We start from the raw sequence: 22150 nt of genomic DNA, 5'->3' as shown, positions 1-22150 counted from the left end.
CAAATTTCAAAATGTATTCGAATCGTTAATGTAGATTTTAACTGGCAGGCAACACTTTGACGTTGACGTTTTGGACAAATAAATCAAATCCATGTTCACTTTTTGCATTGTCTTCAGATACGGAAAGTTCTTTAATGCGTCAGATGATTTATTTATTAAGAATTAAAAATAAGAGTAAAAATCAATAATTGTAGAACTATAAAACATTTCAAAAGTTTTAAGTCTCCAGTGTATAATGTATATATTTGTCTCGCAAAGATATCAGATCACTCAAAAACTAGAAAAATGCATACCTTCACATGCCGTTTTTATACGATAGCATAAAAGGGTGAAAAATTCTTATCTCAATTTTGGTCGGTCAGTTTGTAAATTTTCTTTAGGAAGGCTCGTTAAATGGAAAAGTTTCCCATAGAAGCACTTGATTGAGTTTGTATAGCTGCTATATGCTATAATGGTCCGATCTGAGTAATATTACGAAATAACTTTGATATCTGAAATACCGAAATATAAGCAGCTTTTTCAAGAAAAAAGGACAAGTGCAAAATTTCAGAACAAAAACGGAGGAAATAGTTCGCGTATATGCAGACATGCGAACATGCGAACATGGCTAAATCTACGCAGCTGGGCACGCAGTTCATTCAAATATACACTTTACAGAGCATCCAAAGTTTCCTTCTTTGTTTTACATACTTCATAAGAGCTTTGAAGTAAACTTTTTTCGAAATAAACTCTAATATCCAAAAGAATAGAAGAATTTTAGGTTATGATCAACACTCTTTATATTAAAAATATGTGATTATAGATTATTCCAAATGCTTTTTGAAATTTATTCAATATTAAAAATCATAAAACATTATATAAAGCACTTGGAATGCTGCAAATTAATGGTTGAACTTAATAGCATCGATTAATGCTTAACTCAAAGCACTACAATGCACTGACAACATATTATATATAATACATGTGTGGGCGTTTATTGGCGTAAGTAATAATAACATTGATTTATGGTTTAATTTACCAGACACGCCCTTTCAGCATACATTTATTTTAATAACTATTGTCTAAGTTTTCCGTCAGAAACCTTTCACTGCGTTTTGAGCTCCATTTTCATTACTCACTAAGAGTATATAAAATAATGACTACACATCCGGTTAAAGATCACGCATTTTTAATACCCAAGTTCAAAACAAATGCTTCTAACTTTAAACCATTTATTTAGACTTCTCTCTCAATAAAATGAATGGCCATCTTTGTAACGTCCAAAATGAAATTCGACTGAAATTAGTGAGTGCCGAATCGAACAAACAAATGCCGTGAATCAAGTAGTCTGGTCTAAACATATAAAAATAGAATAAACAGAAGTAACCATCTGATGAGTTATTCATATACTCCCTTGAATTATTTCCGACTGAATAATTTGGCTCTCATATTTTATAAGATACTTATATAATATGTCAAATGTATATGTTATTTAAATAATTATTTTATCAGTTTTTTTCATGGGCTATCGGACGTTTTTCCGGATCTCAATCTAGATCTAAAATCGAAGTTATATAACCAAACTACTTACGATTATATAATTGCAACTTCAGTACCGATTAAGGAATTGTTGATTTTCGGGATAAAGCGAGGATAATGTTTTAATCTTTTGTAAGATCTATGATGAAATATTGGAAATAAATGCAATCTACTCGTATACCCCAAACAGAAGAAAGCTGAGTGGATTTAGCCAAGTCCTAGTCCATCAGTTTTTGAAATATCATCCTGAAATCATCCTTATCAAGAAGCTACTTATTTGTCGATACCACCAATACCGAATCACTATATCATATAGCTGCCATACAAACTGAACAATCAGAATCTCGTCCGTCTATGGAAAACACTATAATTTGACGAGGTATCTTTACGAAGAAACTGCTAAGATTATACCAGTATAGAATATTGCTTCGAAACATACTGTCTCAAGTCTCAAGTCCTCGTATGGAAGACTTTTTTATTTGTCATTTCTGTGAAGGTTATTATAGCTTTGATGTACCTAGATCAAAACAATGATCTATGATTCGAGTAACTAAATAATATTTCGAAAACATCTCAAGGTCACAAGTAGTTTAAGCAATTCCACAACTCACACACAGGAACACAGATATTTTTCCTTGTAAAATTAAGCTGCCTTCAAACAAGTTTTGAGTTAAGCTGTCTTTGCCGGCAATTGCAAAGCTGATAAGCTGGCCAGAGAGGTACCTTTTTCACGTCGGAATGCAAACGGAGTTGGATCTCTATTTGCTTATTGCGTGCTAGCACTGGACAAATGGATTTCGCGTGCGATTAGGAGACGCTGGCCGACGACCAGTTCCTGTCAGATCCCACGAAAGTCGGGTCTATAGCGGACCAAGCACTGTCTACTCGGCATACATATTTCTGCGGCTACAACAACAAACAGTAACTGTGCGACTGCGAGGTCCTTCCGGCCCAGAGGAGAACGCAAGAGATCTACTGAACTACTTGCCCTGAGTAAAGTTGATCTTACAGCAATTGTAGGAATCCTTACTGAAGTCTGTCCAATAAGCATTCATGCTGTAAGACTTAAAATCTTGTCGGAAGCCAGTTGTTAAAGTTGTATGGAGGAGGGTGAGGTGAAGACATCTATGTACATTCTCCTCCATTGTCCAGCCTTTGCAAGACTGAGTAACCCTACCTTCGGTGAACCAGAAGTCATGGCCAAAACTGATATTAGCCGTCCCAACAAATTTGTGGCAGGCTCAACGCACTTTGGCGATCTGTAAGGGTGTTATGATACAGTTTTTTAGGAGTTTATTGGTACGACAACGGATCAGCGTTCTAAGTCGGATCATTCTTGAATCGACCTTTTAATCTAACTCAACCTTCTAGTTTTGCTATTTTACCGACGTTAAAATTTGTAAACTTTACATGCTAACAACATATTATTACTTTTTTGTTCGAAGTTGACAACATGTCAAAAAATATATTTATATCTGTGTAAAATGTCAACATTTTTATACCTCAAATTTCTTTCATAGTTTCGAAAACAAAAGTACGTGCCAAATCTTGTGATAAGACGATTTTTTGTGATAGATAATATTCCTTTGTATTTTTTTTATAGTTTTTATATATTTTCTCTGATAAATTAGCATAATTTGCTTAATACAAAGCAGCAACAAATTCGACGCGTTAGTGTTTTGTGGTGACAGTGAATCGTACGTGCTGTATTTTCTGCAAGCACGCATAAGTAATAATATATATATTTATATGCTTTCGCCAAGTCTCAAAGCGTATGTGGTAGCTAAATACGAGTGTGGTTTTTGCTGTTGTAAACTAGCATAGCTAAAAACGTAAGGACGGAACAAGCATGGCGCGTTTAGTATTCAGCGAAAAAATTAAAGGAAAACAGCGTTCACGGGTGCGTAAAACTACTTACTCACACACAGACGCACACATACACGCATCCACACACCGAACGTCAAAGGATACTAGCAGGCATTTTCATTAAAACTGCCATAAGCAACCTTAGTGAATTTAATAATTTTTCTTGGCAGTTTTAGTGAAATTATCCTTTAAACACATACAGCACACACACACACACATGCAAACAAAAAATGTCTAAAAAGAAGCGCATAACGTTAATAAGTTTCTCTGAAACGCCGCGTTTGTCTCGCATACAGCCACGTACCAAAGGATGGCGCGGTGTGAGCTTGCTGCTAGAACCAACTACTAAGAACTGGTGGGAGGATCCCGACGTTGTTGTGGCGTGAGTATTTGCTTTAGCTTTTTAATATTTTTTTGCTTTATTATTGCTTCACTTTTGCTTTGTTGACTGCACCAATTTGCCTTTTTCTGCGGCGGCTGGGCTTTTCGCGTAATGCGTGACAAAAAGCGTGTGTGATTGAAATTTCGGTATGCCAATAATAGCTATATATGGTGATTGGTTTCATGCTACTGCGATGTGTCGAAGTTGATTTAGTAGAGTAGCTACTATTGAACGTGATATGAATTGCTCTTTTTCCTAGTGAAAGACGGTTAATGTAAATCAATCAAAGGCATAAATTGCCTATAATTTGGCTGGCGAAGAAATTAGAACGTTAATGCGGAATTTTATTATTTCTTCTTTTCTTTATTTCTTTTTTATTATGCGGGAGCGTTATTTCTACCGCAATTAGCAACAAAAAATACAACAAAGGTCCGTATATCCCTGGAGGCTAATTTATGTATTAGAAAATAGTTGGTAGGTAGGTAGGTGGAGTGGCTGCCTAACGACGCACTTGGACCTTTAGGAGGCCCATTGTGATAAAGCCACTAACACTATCGGCAGCACTCTGAACCACTCGGTGTTTCTGATGAAATTCATCAATACGAAAATTTATATCTGTGCAACCACCGAGACGTCGCCAAAAAACTCTTGATCGATAGCTGCGATTGCTTTTCTCTACAGAGCTTTACATTTGCATAAAAGGTGTTTTATAGTATTCTCCTCTTCTAGCTCCTGACAACTTCTATAGTAGTCATTAGATGGATTCGGTAGAGGGCGTTCCTAGCTAACGAACGAGCTGGTCAGTTGTCTCTGAGCACCTGGAGAGTCAGGACAAACTTTTTCGCGCGACGTGTTTCTGTGAGTGGTGCAAGCCGAAAATGCAGCGTTCGTTAGAGCAAAGGTACGCGATTAAATTTTATGTCAAACTCGATAAATCTGCGACAGAGACGTTTGATATGATCAAGCAGGCGTACCCTGATGTGGCTCCTCGCTCAAAAAAGGGAAGAATGAGCAAATCCAAAGTGAAAACGATGCTCATTGTCTCTTTTGTCATCAAAGGCATCTTTCACCATGAATTTGTCCCTCCCGGACAAACCGTCAACGCCAAGTTTTACATGGAAGTCCTCTAGAGACTCAACCGAAAAATCAATTGGGTCCGACAAGACATCGCAGTCGATTGGAAGTTTTTTTGTTTCCTTGCCTGATTAGGTCGATGAAAGGCAAGCATTTTGAGATGACAGAGGAGATCCAAGTAGCATGCACCTCAGCTCTCAAGGCTCCGAAATTGGAGAATGCCTTCCTTGACACCTTCAATGCTTGAAAATCGCGCTGGCAGCGCTGTATCGACGCAGAAGGAGTCTATTTTGAAAGTTTTCAATGTTACGATTGGTTCAATAAATTTTTTTAAATCGACTCAATCCTATTACTTTCTGGACAAACCCTGTATTTTTTGTAGTTTTCACTACATTTCTTGTGGCAGCTATTTGCCTTTGCGGTCAGATTTATACAATTTGTTCGGTTCGAGGTTATTGCATTGCCTTGGATAATAACCTATACCGAATTCGATAATTCATCTAGTCCCTTAACTTGCAAAGCTGCTTGATATGCTTCATTATAATGCTTGACAGGAGCATAAAATGGCTTATGGCTACTTCCCTGCACCTTTTGCATTTATCGTCTTTACTTATACCCATCCAACAATTGTCCTGAAGTCTTGTCAAGACCGTGTAAGTGAAAAGCATGCGTGTTTTCCTTCGGGGCTTTCGCACACGATTTTGGACACTCATGAAGGCTTTCCATCTGGTTCCGATCCGACTGTCAACCCTTTCGGAAATTTCATTGTATATCGTTTTTAGCCAAACGGATGGCACTTTTGACAATCTTATCTGCTATTTCATTTCACTGAACTATTTTGTGATCTGAAAGCCTATAATATAGGAGCAGTACATATACGACATATTATGTATGCAACCGCTTTGCTACTGCTCCTCTACTTCTAAGTACATTCTCTGACAATGCGATGTGAGATTATTGCTTTAATTGCTGCCTGATTGTTTCATTGTTGTTTCCTACGTTGTTAGCTATCTCAGTCGCTTTTTTGACCGGAAATTCATGCGTCTGGAAGATACTACTGCAGTATTAAGGAAGCTTGAAGGGTTATCTGAGATCCAGCTCAAAGCAATAGATTCCAGCTCCCGCTCCACAAGCTACAATAGCAATTAAAATGGTTACACCCCTAAAACTGACGCAGGCAACAGAGCGCAGGATGTTTATTGCAGACGACCACGAACTAACAGCAATCGGGCGAAATTATACTAGATCTATCCTCGAAGCGACTATAAATACATATGCGTATAAACGACTTCCCAACTAAATATACATATATACATACATACATACATACATACATATATGTACATACATAAATACATATCTGCCTTTGGTGTTCTTACTGAACCAGTTTGTTTTATTTATTTTACTTTCCACACCAAGCGGTTCGCCCACATTTGTGGTGTCATAAATTGTATAAAATAAATTTTAGCCAAACAATAAATTTAAACGCCGCTTACAACAGGAATTTCGCTGCAACAAAAAAAAAACAACTTGAGCTATAAGTGGAATTTCCTTTATCACCAGCCAAGCGAATTTCGTAACATAAATTTGTTATATTCTATGAAGTTTTCGCAGCGCGCTGCTGTTTACTTTTTATTTGTTGCGCCACTCAACAATGTGTACGAGTATAATCAACTCGTAGTCGCATTATCTTTGGTACGCGCCCCACCCAAGGCTGCCTGGCCGAATGATTGGGAGTTATGTTGTGGCCGCAACTTGGCACAAACAACAACAAATGCGAGCGCATGTGTGCGCATACGGCATAGATCTGGCCAGTTTGTGGCAGCTTGATGTAAAATCTGTTGAAAATTGCATCATAATCAAAGCAGCTGGCGGCCTGGCAATGGACACACTCTACGCCAGCGTTTGGCTGTTGGTCTTGTCGTACACGCGCGCGCAGTTCGTTGGCACAGTCATTAGAAGTCACTAATTTGGCGATGGATTGATTGTACGAAATTCAATAAATTTCATTAAGTATTTGAACGATCAAGTGCAGGTGTTAGTAAGTAAATATATCAAAACAGACCTCTAATTGGAGTTTGTAACATATATAATGTGTATGAAGTGTTTTAAAAAGATTTTCTTATTGAGCGGTTGAAAAAGCGTGAATGATACTATATATATGTATGTATAAACAAAAGTTGAACTAATTTAAGAAACGAAATGTTTCTAAGTTTGTTCCAATGTTCGCCGATAAGCTTTTCTTCACTCCTGAGTTTATGTTTTGTAGTTCGGGCCTCAAAGTGATACCTTATTGGCCCTGATACTCTATTGCCTATATTTTTTCCCATTCTCGAAACAGTTACTAAAGTCAGTTTTCGCAATAACTTTCAATGCGAGGAGCAATTCACGTTTAATGTCTTCAATTGACTCAAAACGGTTTGCTCGCAGCGTTGGTTTGAGTTTGTTGAATAGCCAAAAGTCACACGGAGCTAAATAAAGCAAATACTGTGGTTGCGGCACGATGTTGGTTGAAAATTTGTCGAAAAACTGACGAAGAATCAATGCAGTTTGCGGCGGTGCAATACTGTGTTCCAAAAACAAAGAGTTGTCGACCCATAATTCCAGCGTCTTCTTACGAATAGCTTCTCGCAAACGGCTCATAACACTCATATAGTATTCTTTGATGAAGGTTTGACCGGTCGGAAGGAATTGAGAGTGCGCCAAACCTCGACAATCGAAGAACACTCTCAACATAACCTCGATTTTTGAGCTTCTTTGAATTGGTTATTTCGGCTTCGACTCATCTTTGCCATGATATTCGGCGGGTTGATCGTCTGTTTCCGGATCTCAAGCATACTTTCCACTTAAATGGGATTAATCATTTCAAGAGAACCCCATTTCATTCTCATTGAAATTTTTCGCTCTAAAATATGCAAGGAACGCGTTTATTTGGATGCTTTATTGGAGTGTAGGTTTACCTTTAATATACCCTGTTCAGGGTATAATGCATTAAACAGATCTACTTGAGGCCTTTCAAAGTTTTATTTCTAAATTACTAGAACCCTCACTTTAAGATTAATGACTCTCTACGAAATATTACAAAATTCAGGCAAATATACATACTATTTGCGCCTTTTGTATGACAACAAGTACCTACTCTAGCTCAAGCCATAACTTTAAATCGAATCAAAGTTTAATCAAAACTGCAAGTTTACACCCGCTTCCCGCGCACCGAAAAATCGCATGCAAAGTGCAGCAAAAATGCGAGGAAATCAATTTGCATTTCAGTTTGCCGTTATAATAGCAAACTTTTATACCGTTTTTCCTTGTTTTTTGTTTTTTGAGTTTCCCTTGTGACCGACAACGCCCACCAAGTGCAATTGGTACGTGCTGGCATTTCGGCTGCCACACTTTCGTGTAGCCGCATGCCTGTAGGTTTGTGTGAGTGCAAGTGTGCGCTCGCGCCCAAACATTCGGCGGCTAGCACGCCCCGCGGCACGCCATGCCACACCACACCGCTCCACCCAGACGCGAACCGCGCGGCGGCGCTATTAGCCAGGCAACTTGCCGCACTGTGCCACACTGTTTTTAGCAAGAAAGCAACAACGTGTTGCAAGTTATGCGTCGCTATGAACACTTTACGGCAGAAATAACAATCACTGTTCATACACCAGATACGTTCGTAAAACAGCGGTGGCATATAAAAGCAACACTAGCACTCAAAAGGGTCATAAAATGCGCGAACAAACAACGAACATTTAATTTACAGCTTTTCGCAAACTTTCACCTGAGGCGCCAACGCCGACAACGACGACGGCAGGCAAAAGTTTTTTTCCTTTCGCTTTCAATTGTCGACAAATTCTTCAAGTGTGTCGTGCCGCACAAACATTACGTACGTACATTTGCATATTGTTTTTGTTTTATCCCCCATTTTTGTTTTTGTTTTTTTTTTTTCCGCGGGTGTTAATTTAGCTAAAAGTCACGTGCAGTCACGCCACACGTCGATGCTCGCAGCTCTCAACCCGCAAATTGCGACTACTGTGTGTCGCTATTTATTTTGATTTCGATTGAGTACTGTGCATTCGATTTTGATCAGAGTAAATATTGTTGTGGGCGAGTATTAACATAGAAAGCAGGAAATTTCGGCAATTGACTTTTAATTGGCTGCTCTGAAGCACATATCATTTGAAAATTATTTTAAGATTTCGGTAAGGATTTAATGTAATGTGTTGGTGAGATACCACCAACATAAATGTCACCAATAATCTAAGCGTGGAGATCAAGCGCACAATAACTCTTGCCAATAGATGCTACTTTGGGAACAGTAAACAAAAATTATGCTCCATAAACCTTTTATTATGACTTTCCTATTATACAACACAGAAACATGGACGATGAAGAACCGAGCTGAAAAACACTTGGAACATTCGAGGCAACTGTTCTCCGCAAAGTCTTTGAAGCCGTTCGCATGAGCTATGGATAACGAAGAAGATGGAATCATGAACTGTATGAGCTCTAGGGTGACTTGGATATAGCTAGCGCATACAAATCTAATAAATGCGCTGGCTCGGTCATGTCGTTCGATTGGAAGATGATGCTCCAGCAAAAAACTAATTTGATTCTTTGATTAGAGACCCATTGGTGGACAAGGGAAGCAAGGGCGCTAGCGAATCCAATGGAATGAGCAAGCGCCTACACTAGGAATACATAACTGGTGTGACCTTGTAAAGAATACGGGCAACTGGTGAAGTCTTATCGGTCCAACCGACCCACGGTTGTGGTGTCAAAGAAGAATATTAAGTAACTCACCGTTGAGGACATATTATATATATGTATATGTATATGCATATGTGTATGTATATGTATATATAAACCGTAGACCTAACCAACAACACAGTGAAACACATAACAAAACATCGCACTGGAAAAATTTTGGAAAGTACCGCTTTTACAAGAAAGGAATAGAGATCCAATGAATACTCAAACACGGAACAATAGTTTTGGACCCTAACAAAATTACCCTTTATAAGTCTCTCATTGTTTTCATCCTAAATGCACACACATCTTCTTTTGCAAATTTATTTTTTATTTCTCAACATAATCACCTTTTAACTAGGGACACTTGGACACGTTTGGAAGGAAATGAAGTTGAACGGTCGCCAAATATTGCTGACGATGAAAGGTTCAGCTGTTCGTAGCTTAATTCAATGGGTGTCACTGCGTTGTAATACTAAGAGACCACTTTTCCGTTCTCCAAACATGGTAGGTAGACGATGTGGTTCATATCACATTCACTCAAGAAAATAATGACCATCACCTATTTGGTAGTAAGAACAATCTTTGACTTCTACGGAGCAGATTCGCCGGGTGAAATCCAATGTTTCGACTCTGGCATGATATGTTCGAGCGCATCCATGTTTCACTGATGGTCATGAAATGAATATCTTCTAATTGCGCTTAAACCACTCCAAACACACATGTGAAGTGGTCTCAAGGTTACACTTGTTGTCTGGATTGAGCAAATGCAGCACCCATTGCACCGACAGATTTAGCGAGCCCAATGGATGACCCAGGAGACTTTCTAAAAAGGCTTATGTCTTAGTCCAAGCAGTATCGGTGGTCTACCAATATGTGGATTCCAGGAACCTGAACGTAGACTATAAAAATCCACTTATGATTACGTTGAAACTGGTTAAAGAAGTTTTCACTTTTAAAGAGTAAAATATATAAATATAAAATTTAGCTCTTCTGACTTAATGTATTAATTTTAGGCTTAATCTTAGATGTAAATTGTGACAAAAAAGCACCCAGGAATTATAATTAAATTCCCCAGGGAATATCCCCGCGATCTGTCAACCAGTTTGTTTACATAAGCTACTTAAGTCGGTACATTTCAGTAGTTCGTTTCGATTTTTACAACGGACAAAAATATCGAAAAAAGAATTTGTCTCAAATTTTGTATTTTTAACTAAATGTCGTGTGCGGAATCATTGCGAATATTGGAAAAGGCATACTATGATTCAGTTTTATCAAAAACACAAGCCTCAAAGTGGTACAAAGCCTTCAAGTCGGTCGCGAGATCGTTGAACACATGACTCGTTCTGAACGACCGTCGGCCTCTTCAACTGACGAAAATATTAAAAAAGTGAAGGATATGATGCCTGAAAATCTTCAAGCAAGTGTTAGACAGATGGCAAGGGACATCTCTCGCGATCCGTTTGAATTATTTTGGGGAATATTTTGGGTATGAAACGCGTTCTTGATCGACTCGTCCCGATAAAGCTAAATTTTTTTCAAAAAGAGTACGATTGTAACCGAATTTACCATTTGGACATAGCTTCGATCAACCACCGTATTCATCAAGTTTGGTTCCGTTTGATTATTTCTTGTTCCCAAACTGGAATAGCCGCTCCGTGGAAGCTGTTTTCAGTCGTTCGAAGACATAAAGCAAAATTCGGTGAATGAGTTAAAGGCCATCCCAAAAAGTGTTTATGAAAAGTGTTTCGAGGACTGGAGCAACCTTTGGCATACCTCTATTAAATCTGGTGGGGATTACTTTGAAGGCGTAAGAAATAAATATAGATGAATAATTGGATATTTTGCGTTTTATTTTAAGACTATCTGTGATTTTAAGACAAATGCCGCATACTTGATGTGTTGAGCTTAAATCCTCAACAGCAAGTTTGAATTATATTAAAAATATACCATACTATTTAAATTTATATGTAAGTACATACATATATTCATATGCATGCGAGCTCATTGAAGAGAACTGTGTCGATTGGATTTCTATACACACAATTTCCTGCTGCCACGCAACTGTTAACTGTTGCGTAGCGCCCACCCACTCCACTCCGTATTGATAACTCCCGTGGTTTGGACACGGCAACACATGAGCCTAAGTGCTGCAAAGTGGCGTGTTGGGACATGCTTCAAGGTGTTGCTGTCAAGGTGTCAAAACAATGAAAACGACAACAGTTTCGAAAGTGGATGTGCGCAGGCAAGTTGTGAGGATCGCGAGTAGCGCAAAGTGAAAAGTGAAAAGCGCCGGTGATAGACTTGAGGCCGTCACACAATTGTTGCAACGCGGCACACAGCATAGCGTAAAAAGGCAGAGGCAGCCTGTGGCATATGAGTGTGTGTGTGCGTGTGATTGTGTAGAATACGAATCGTATTTTGTGCTCTATTCGAGTTGCAATTACAAAGTTACATTTAAAATGGAATCGAAATTAAAGTTGCTTGGTGGTGCCAATCAAAACTGTAAATAAACTAAGTGCAGCGGCAAAAAAAAAAACAAAAAAGTGAGCAATCGCAGCGTGTAACGGCGCGCAATTTGAACGAAAATAGAATTTTGTGTTTTCACCTTCAAGCGGAGCCACACAATGCCTCATACACGTGTCAACAGACGCCTGTCTTCGCAGAACTCTTTACTCACAACAGCGCCGTCAGCAATGCAGCACAGCAACAACAGCAACAGCGCCAATGGCACAACCATCACAATGATGTTGGCAAATCGCATAACACACCCCGGTGAATGGTCAGTCGACGATGAGCACTTCTTCGAGACGAACACAATGAATGTGTGGCAAACGCTCGAATTTCTTTCCGGTGTAAATTTGCGTAAGCGCTATCATTATGAGGGTTACAGTGACACTGAGAATATTATACGCACATTAACGCCTTCATGGCGTCGCGACAGTTTCGCCGAAAAGGCCGTCAGCAATAAGGAGGAGAGTGGTGCCACGGGTGATGGTAGCGGCAGTGGGCGTGGTAAAATGCCAATGGACAGTGTTGGCGGTCAATTCGGTGACATTGGCGCTGCTGCAATGCGTCGAGATCCGCACGCAAGCAACAATAAAGGCAAAGGTAATCGCGCGAAGAGCGGAGCAGCTGCTAAAGTGCGATTTGTGCGCAGCAAGTGTGGCAATGGTAAACAGCAGAGGCGGCGCACGAAATCTGAAGCGCTTGATCCAGAGTATGTGCTACTGCCGGCTGAATACAACGATTTGGTGAAGTGCAAGTATGAAAAAAATAAAATTTCTATTATTTATTAATATATAACAAAATATAAAAATTAAGTTGAAGGTCCCAAGTGAAATTAACAGCAACACTGAATGATTTTTGATAGCTGTTCTCTTGCCAATTTTTTATTTTCAACTTTGCAAACGGTTTCAAAATACAGTGATGCTAGCTCTGTGCTAATAACTACTACTTAGACACTTGATTATGAGTATTTTTTGCTTTAAATTTTTTCGAATGAATGCCAAAGTCATTTAAGCATAAGTTAGATTATTTTACAGCCAGCTAAGGCGAGCGAGTTGTAAAGTATTACTCATACGCACTGTCCTCTAAACAACAGTCTTTATTATATTGAGTATTAATTTAATATTTTAATGCACACATAATGTATTTCAATGTTTTTGCTACAACACAATTAAATGATTAAGCTTTAGAACACAAAATATTGTAAAATAGGAAAAACCTTAACTTAAAGCTACCATATAATTCAGTAAAGCTACCATATACAGGTAATAGCTTTTAGAAATGCACTTTTTACAGTATAAAAGGGTATAAAAAATATGTTTCTTAATTTTTGTAAATCAGTGGAAATGACAGCTACATACTTATGGTCGTCTGGTCTGAATATCTTCTCGGAAATAGTAGCGATGAATAATAACTATGGTCCACAGTGGTTTTGTTGCGCTAGATATAAGATAGACTTTTGATATACATATTTATACCCACAATTCATGAAACTCAAAGATTTTTTGAGATTTTTGCTTGTTTATTTTTAAATCCTTATGTTTATTTTACACTACAAAAATCAGAAAACGTTTACAAAATAGCAGGTATCTCTATAACATCCTTCTAATAACAATAACGTCAAAACCATATATAAATTTCTTTCCATAAAACTTTTTTATGATCATAATTATGATTTAGCAATCTTTTTCCAAGGAGCAATAAGCTGCCATAATGGACCGATCGCACTAACTTTGATACCTTTTTTTAATCACTTTTAGATCTTGTGAAACTGCTCTCTCTTATCCTTACTAATATTCCGGAAACTATCTGAAAATAGATAAATAAGGAGAAGAAGATCTGAAAATATATTCAAACATTTATCAAATATGATTACTAATATTTTCTCCTAGAGAGCTAAATTTGTAAGTTTATTTTTCTCAGTTTCTTCATAATTTAGAATCAGAAAATGAATGGGATAGTGTATTAGTATTTCCTTCATAATTTGGTGCCTAGGAAATTTTCGACTGTCAACACAAAACTTTTCTAAGCTTCAATTTCCGAAACAGTCACCTCAACGTATGATTTTTATTCTTCTTCTTTGTTGGCGTACACACCGCTTACCCAATTATAGTCGAGCCAGTCGTTCTTCCTTTTTGCTGTTTGGTGCTAATTGGAGATTCCAAGTGTAACGGGATCCTTCTCCACCTAATCTTTCCAACGAATTGGAGGTCTTGCTCTTTCTCTGCTTCCCCCGGTGGGTACTGCGTCGAATACTCTCAGAGCTGGAGTGTTTTCATCCATTCGGACGACATGACTTAGCCAGCGTTGCCGTCGTCATATATGTCATACTGCTCTTTACTCCATCGACTGCGGTATTCGCCGTTGCCAATGTGCAACTCGAAAACTTATAACGTCGACTTATCAGATATTATTATAGTTCATGCCTCTGCACCACATAGCAGGGCAGGGATGATGAGTTACTTATAGAGTTTGGCCTTTGTTCGTCGAGACAGGACTTTACTTTTCATTTGCCTACTCAGTCCAAAGTAGCACCTGTTGGCAAGAGTTATTCTGCGTTAGATTTCGCGTCTGACATTATTGTTGGACGATTGTTTGACTCCATCGCCATCGATTAGGGAATCGGGTTCACCATCTCCTGACGCTATGCTTTCACTGCCGATCAGCAAGCTGGAGAAGTGTCCCCTCCATAATGTCAGTATTCTTTGGGCATCAGTCACTACATCACCTCTGGACGTTCTAGAAGAGTATGCCCCGGTCATAAAACCCGCTTTTAGTCGCCTCACCTCTTCATAAAATTTTCGAGCATTGCATTGCCATAGTACTCATGCATCCCTCTTCAACTCTTGGTACCTATCCCGTCCCGCACGTGATGCGATCGCTTGTAATGTTGCGAGGTAGGTAGTCTGCTTTCTCTCCAGTGCGACACAGCACTCCTCATCGTAACTGCTGTTCTTTTAGTTTATTAGAACTTTAAAGACTTTTCCAAATTGTTGTCTATATTTTCTGAAAGGACGATGCATGTGTATATTGGTCTTTGTATGCGCAAACCACGACTGGAAAATATATTTCATTACTAAAAAGCAGATAATTAATCAAAATATAAGATCTTCAAAAATCTATAAAAAAAACTACTTTCATTAAGCAATTCCTAATCATGACTTATGAAAACATCAAAGTTTGCTACCATATCTACGACAACACAAATAGTGATTTTTGTTGAGCTGTGTAATCTATGCCAAATTTTGTGGTGATACATTGTCAAATAAAAAGGTTTTCCATACGACGACTTGAATTGGTTCGGTCAGTTTTTACGGCAACTATAGCTGTCTTACATTCTCGTTTCCGAGAACAGAGCAGCTTCTTGGAGAGAAAGACGTGTTTATAATTTCAGATCGATATCTTTAAAATGGGTGGACTAATTCGTATATTCGCATGCAGGCAGACAGACAGACAAACTTTACTTCAGACTTCGATACTTTATACTTCTTAGCAAAACGGATATAAAGATAAATTAATTGAGCTGATTGAATTGACGATCTACACTTTGGAAATATTCAAAATTTTAGTATGTTAATTTTTAAGATTTATCGAAATATGCAACACGAAAAACTTAGCTTTTTTCGAAATTTCACATCACTTTAACGAAATCTGAAAACGTCTTCGGAGAAAAGTGCATGTCGCTTATCAACTTCACACAATTAAACTATAAAATATTTAACTAAACTTTTTGTCCCTAAATTAAAAATTTAAATAATTTTTGAGTAAATTGATTGAAGTAAGAATAAGCTCTTCTATAAACCATTACAACCATTTTTACAGTGTAGGTGTAAAGCTTTTTTATAGCTGACGACCTTAAGCAAAAACACCAACCACATAAAAAAGCTCTCAAATAACAAATTACTTACACACTCGCATAAAAGCGCTTAGTCATGAAAGCTCAAATAATATAAAAGCTTTTCCGTTACAAACATAAAAAAGAACGACGGTTGAAAATTACTTTAGCTTATGGTGGCAATCAACAAGTGACGTTTCTGCAATATGAAGAGAAATTCTTAAAATATTTATTTCTAAACTAGGCATGAAGTATAATGGTGATAAATGCCTATTTTGGAATTTTGGATATTCATGTCTACTTAATCAGTATCGTCTCCCTAGGTTAAAGTCATTAAAAATCTCGATACTCACTGTGTAAAGCGCATGAAACCAAAGTTCCAAAACAGTGGTCAATTCCATCAATAAGTCACTTATTTACGCCTCATGAAATGCTCTTCCCCCACAACAAACGCAAAAGGTATCGTCATATTTTTTCTACAACGATACAATGTTTACGCATATGTGCAATATCAGAGGGTGTCAACGTACTTTTCTTGTAATTTCCGTTTACGTATGTCAATAGGCAGTGAGGAATAGAAGGTACCCTAATTGAGTCTTTGAAAAAGACGCACGTGGTCACTTAAAAAAAAAATCAAATAATTAAATCAAGTAATGAATACTCCTCCAGTTGGAGAACGCTCATTTCCCTATGCATGATTTTCAAACGTTGTCTCTTTTAGTTTTGAAACGAGAATGTATTTTTAAAAACAATAAACACGCTTCCAATGGTTTTATATTCCATTATGAGCGCAAATTGAACGGCAAAGCAACCTGTGAAACCAAATCTGCTTGCAATGTTGCAAGTACCTTAAGTCAATGCGAAATGATTGAAGGGTGAAAGTTCAATGACAATGAGAATAAATATTATAAAAGAAAATGCAAAAAAGTGAGCAATGAAATAAATGTCATACAGCACGCCGCGAGGTGAGAATTCAATTTGAAACGGTTTTGATATAGTAAATAAATGTGCTTATTATAACAACGATGGGGCGTGGGAAGTAAATGATTGCTTTGAAGTGAGGAAATATTATTATTTATTTTTCTAAAAGTAAGACTGCATTTTGAAGATAGTAATAACTGTATTACCAATACACATAAATGGTACATATTTTTTTCATTGGAGGTGTTTTTTACATGAGGGGTCCTAAACCCAGCGCACAACCCTGGGGAAGAATGTTTTTCACTTCAGCTCGCCTTCAAATTAATGGTTTTTTGGCTACCCAGCGGATACTTGGTCTAAGACCGAAAGTCATGAGCTGATTGAGCCATATGTAAAAGAATCGTTTCTGGCCACTCCCAAGTGAATGACGCTCAGAGAATTTTCCGCACTTGTGTGAACTTATACACATGCTTCCATCCTCCATTTACGACAACATTGACATAGTTCTGCGAATTAAGAGACAGCGGCTATTCTCTCTAGGTCATGTCGTCCGAATGAATGAAAACACTCCAGCGCTGAGAGCATTCGACACACTGCTCGCTGGGGGAAGTAGAGGAAGATCTCCATTCCGTTGGAAAGACCAGATGAAGAAGGACCTGGCTACACTTGGAATCTCAAATTGGTGCCAAACAGCGACTGGCGTGCTCTTGCAAACTCGGCTATAACCGCGTAAGCGGTATCCACTGAAGAAGAAGAAGATGTGGTACATATTAGAGATTTATAAGCAAAATTGTTGCGGTTGGTCTCAAACCTTTATTAGAGATTTTCTTGATCGATGTAGAATAAACAACATACATATATGTAAATACATATAATAGGTTAGAACGTAGCGTTGACGCAGAATCGATGAACCTCACCTAAACAGATAATTGTATATAAACCTATTGGATAGAGTCCAATCAGAAGACCTATACCTGTGACAAGATTGGCTTTGCGTACCTTTAGTTTGGAAAACTTCTTACGGTTCACTTTGGACCAGAAGGATTTTACAGTCACACAAGTCGCCAAACGGACGAAATTGGGAAATGGTGCCCTCCGTACATTGCTCATCAACTTTGAATTCCATTGATTCCGCTTTGACCAGGCACCCATACGAGTCTTATACGGAAGAAGCTTGAAGCTATTGCCAATGAGCCAATGCACTCCTTGACTAGTTTTGAGTCAGCAAGTAATTGACAGTCAGCGATCTCAAAGCAAGTATATCCGTTTGCCTGTCGGAGTTAATGCACACCGTTCCAAAGGAAGCTGCACTTCAGAGCAGTACACCAAGTGTTACAGTGGTCTTGTTGTCTGAAGTTGGAGTTTACAGATAGTGCGGAATAGACTATTACTACGCTACTACCCACTTTCCCCCTTAGCCCCGATCCATCCGTGGAAAAGTTCAGTGCATACCTTCTCCATCGGCTCGAACCCAGAAAATATATGCTTATTCGATATTAAGGAACGTGCTAGACTTTGTTTATTGATTCTCAGCAGTTTTTTGTGCATATTTCAGGCATTAATTATAAAAACAGGCATTTTTATTGTCATGTACGCATATCACAGCGCATATGGGTATCCAAATCCAGTCACTTACAAACGGACATAATATTTATACTCATATGCAAATTGCCACATACGCATGTTATTTTTATTAGTTGCTACACTCGCGCACCCAACGCCCACTGGCAGTTGTGGCAACTAGCATTTTGTTGGTGTTTTGGCTGTGTCACTTGCGGCAAACTGGTAAGAGATTTCATGCCACATCATCGTAAACAATATTTTTGCATAGACTGCCACACGCGCCCTGCGCCTCCGCTTCATTCCAAGAACGAAAGAGGAACACACTGCCTGTTGGCAAAAATAAAACTAAAATAAAAGGATATAATAACAAAGCGCAAAACAAAAGTAAACAACATTGAATGGAAATGCAATAAAATCCAACAGCATGTTGGAATAAAATCCTTGCATGAAGGATTTGCAGAATGTGCAGAGGAGAGCAGTGTTTTTGCCGTTACTATATTTTTTTATTTTATTTTATTTTTATGGCGACATAACGATCTCGTTTAGCTAACTGCCAACGCAGCTACTCGTATGACAGTGACTGGCGCAACGTGTCAGTCGTGTGTCATTAACAACTTAGACCGTTTCACAGAAGTCAGTAATCCGAGAATTTTAACGAAAGCAAAAAAAATAACAACAATAAAGTGTGAATATTTACACGTTATCCAAGCGTGTTGTTTGTGTGCTTTGAAGGCAGACTTAACTGCATTCGGTGGCTTTGTGCTTCTGCCACACTTCGGCCGCCAATCAAAGTGCCATAATTTGGTAATTAAAAATATACAAACAGCAAAGTTGACGGAGCAAAACTCCTGCATTCATACTCTACAATTATCCAGTGCAATGATAAGGCAACAAAAGTGTAAAAAACCGTGTTTAATGCAAACTCACTACATGGCACGCTGCAAGCTGTAGAAGGTGAAAGTTTTAATTGCTCGCCTCGGCATGCAGCAACAGCGGAGCACCAAACAAGGTATTGGTAGCAATTGCAGTAGTGGTGGTGGTAGGCGCAGAAGCAGTGTAAGGGCCGGTAAAAAGAAGCAGGGACATTTGTTGGGCAAGCCTAGTTCGGCCAGTATTTCGCAAAAGGAGGAGCAGCGGTTGGCCACACCGGTGGGCGATGGCGAGGGCGCCACGTATTTGTCGGATTATGTGCAGTGCACATTGGAGCCAGCACCAAGGTAACAGTGTTATGCGGTTAATATAAACTTGATTTATGCTTCAAGGAAAGCAAAACTTTAATTTATGAAAATATTTGAGAGTTTTTATAGACAACGTAGGTGGAGAAAGTCTTCTAATTACTTATTATTGTTATTAGATTTATAGCTTAGTGATACACTGACTATAGCGACCCTCCAACTTTTTAATACTATTTTTGTAGTACGATTGGGCGTCAGTTTCGGCGATCACCTCTTCATTCGACAACAATTTCTTCCCAGCGAGCATTTTTTTGAGAAGTGAGAATATGAAACAGTCACAGGGACCCATTCTGATGAATACGATGAATGTGGAAGCAATTCAAAGCCCAACTTATGAACTTTGTGACTTCTGACAGGGTGCATTGTCTTGGTGAAACAGCACTTTATTTTTCTTCAAAATCGCTGTGGATGGTCCTTCCTTTTTCGAGGAAGTCAATAACAATTTTGACACGCACATTTCAAAATACAGACGCCATAACTTTGCTAGCCGACTGTTGGGTGTTTCCCAGCTTTGGAGCTGGTTCATCGTGTGCAGCCTACTCAGATGACTATCGATTGGACTTCAGAGTAAAATGGTGGAGCCATGTTTCATCCATTGTCACATATCGACGCAAAAACTCTGGTTAATTACACTTTAACATTTCCAAATACTGCTTCGCATCATCAACTCGTCGTTGCTTTTGATCAAAAGCGAGCTCGCGCGGCACCCACTTTTCACAGAGCTTTCTCATACCCAAACACTATAATACTATATTTTACAAGTTCAGTTGATATCTTTAGAGTGCCGTCTTCGGTGCTCATTTCCACATTAAAAATCATATGGATTAAATTCTAGTCATGTCATATATATGTCAAGCCTGTTCAGTTGGATCTTTTTGCCGAACATAATTTAGATACCGGGTAGCGTTTGAGTAGAGCAAAAATTTAAATCACTTACGTGATCCTTTAGTTCGGTCCAAATCATTGGTAAGGCAAATGGCATATATCTGAGTTCTTGTTTAGCTTAACTTAATAGCAGTCTCACATATGTAAGTAATTTTTGAAGCAATATGGACCGATAATTCCACCGAATCACAAACCACACCAAACACTTATTTTTTTCTGGATGAAATGACAGCTCTTGAATCTCTTCAAGTTTCTCTTCGTCCAAATGCGGCAATTTTTTCCTTTTTACATACCCATTGTGCCAGAAATAGGCCTCAACGCTGAACAAAATTTTGCTCGTGAACGTTGGATCTTCTTGGAATTTTTCAAGAGCCCATAGAGGGACGCGATGTCGTTTGGGAAGGTCGAGCGGCTTCAGTTCTTACACAAGCTGTATTTAATACGCTTCCAATTTAAGATATCGACGTAAAATGTGCCAAGTCGTTCTGTCAAAAAAAGTCACTTGAAGAAAGTACCTCTACTTAGATCATACGTTGCATATGTAGCAATCCTACATTCTCCGTACATTATGTTTGGATCAGATCAAATAAGATAAGATTCAGCTTTTTATACACTTTTATCAATTTATCAAACTTACAGTGCCTTACGAAAAGGGTTGAAATAGCAAATATTATCCATTCGAAATGGTGCCACTTGACGTTATTTAAAATTTTACACTTAAAGAATTTCTACAAAATACTTACACGTTTACAAAGCCATGTGAATCAAAGGTATAAATAACACACGCAAACTTTCCGACTGAGTTTAGTAACCTCAAGTGTTACTGGTGGATATAATTGGTGCTTGTATATATTATATAACGTAACTTTTTTATCTTAGTCCACACTTAAATAAATCAGCTGTTTCTGTTTCCTTATACTTTTACTTATACTTAGGAGCATTATGTGTAAGCTTTTTGCTAACAACTTTTCAACACACGCACCTAAATCATCGCTTACACCATTTGCTTAACACACACACAGAGGAAAATAATCTTGCAGAACTTCGGGTGTAAAAAGGGCGGTTAAAAGTTTCGCTATTAACAACACCTTTTATCAAGCGGAATAAACGAAGCAACTCATTTGCGCAATCATTCACGCCTCCATACAACGCCCCCCACACACCTTACAACTTTTACAAGCAATAAATAAGCAGAAACATCACTGCATGATAAACTGCGTTTACGGCTGATATTAAAAATCAATTCGTTTGTCACGCTCATTCTGTTATTGGATTTCCAGACCGACAGCTTGTGACCCACTACTCATACAGATTCTTATGTCTTGCATATTCATAGCCTACTGTCAGGCGCCGCTACTTGTATTGACATTGCGAACAGGTAAAATTCTATCTAGTCTGCTGTTAATGGCTGATATTTGGCATGCTGTCTAAATAAATCAATCAGCCAAGCAATCAGCAACACGCTATGATTTTAACCTGCCAATGTTCGTTCTGCGTACTCGCACATTTACTGCGGGTAGGGTTGTTGGATCATATGCGTAAATATGCATGTAGCTTCAGCTTATATTAGAAATGTGAATTTATTTGCTTTCATCATCGCAGATAACAGATCTTTTGATAAATGTT

The 22150-nt window shown here is 38.3% G+C and overlaps 1 protein-coding gene across 4 annotated transcripts in view; it reads left to right on the top strand.

The window, feature by feature from the left end:
• Positions 1-3289: 3289 nt before the first annotated feature.
• Positions 3290-22150, top strand: part of LOC120769398 (RNA-binding protein 25) — a 32582-nt gene continuing 13721 nt past the window's right edge. The window contains exons 1-2 of one of the 4 annotated variants that reach the window (XM_040096373.1): positions 3290-3418; positions 3681-3766. In XM_040096373.1, coding sequence (XP_039952307.1) covers positions 3368-3418; positions 3681-3766 — 137 coding nt within the window. In that variant the 5' untranslated portion in view covers positions 3290-3367. Of the gene's footprint in view, positions 3419-3576; positions 3767-11911; positions 12843-19040; positions 19622-22150 lie in introns of those variants that run through there. The other 3 variants (XM_040096372.1, XM_040096369.1, XM_040096370.1) reach the window with 3 other exon arrangements.

Source organism: Bactrocera tryoni, chromosome 2 (assembly GCF_016617805.1).
Source record: "Bactrocera tryoni isolate S06 chromosome 2, CSIRO_BtryS06_freeze2, whole genome shotgun sequence".
NCBI lineage: Eukaryota > Metazoa > Arthropoda > Insecta > Diptera > Tephritidae > Bactrocera > Bactrocera tryoni.
Note: the sequence above shows the minus strand (reverse complement) of the source record. Positions and strands in the feature narration are given on the sequence as shown.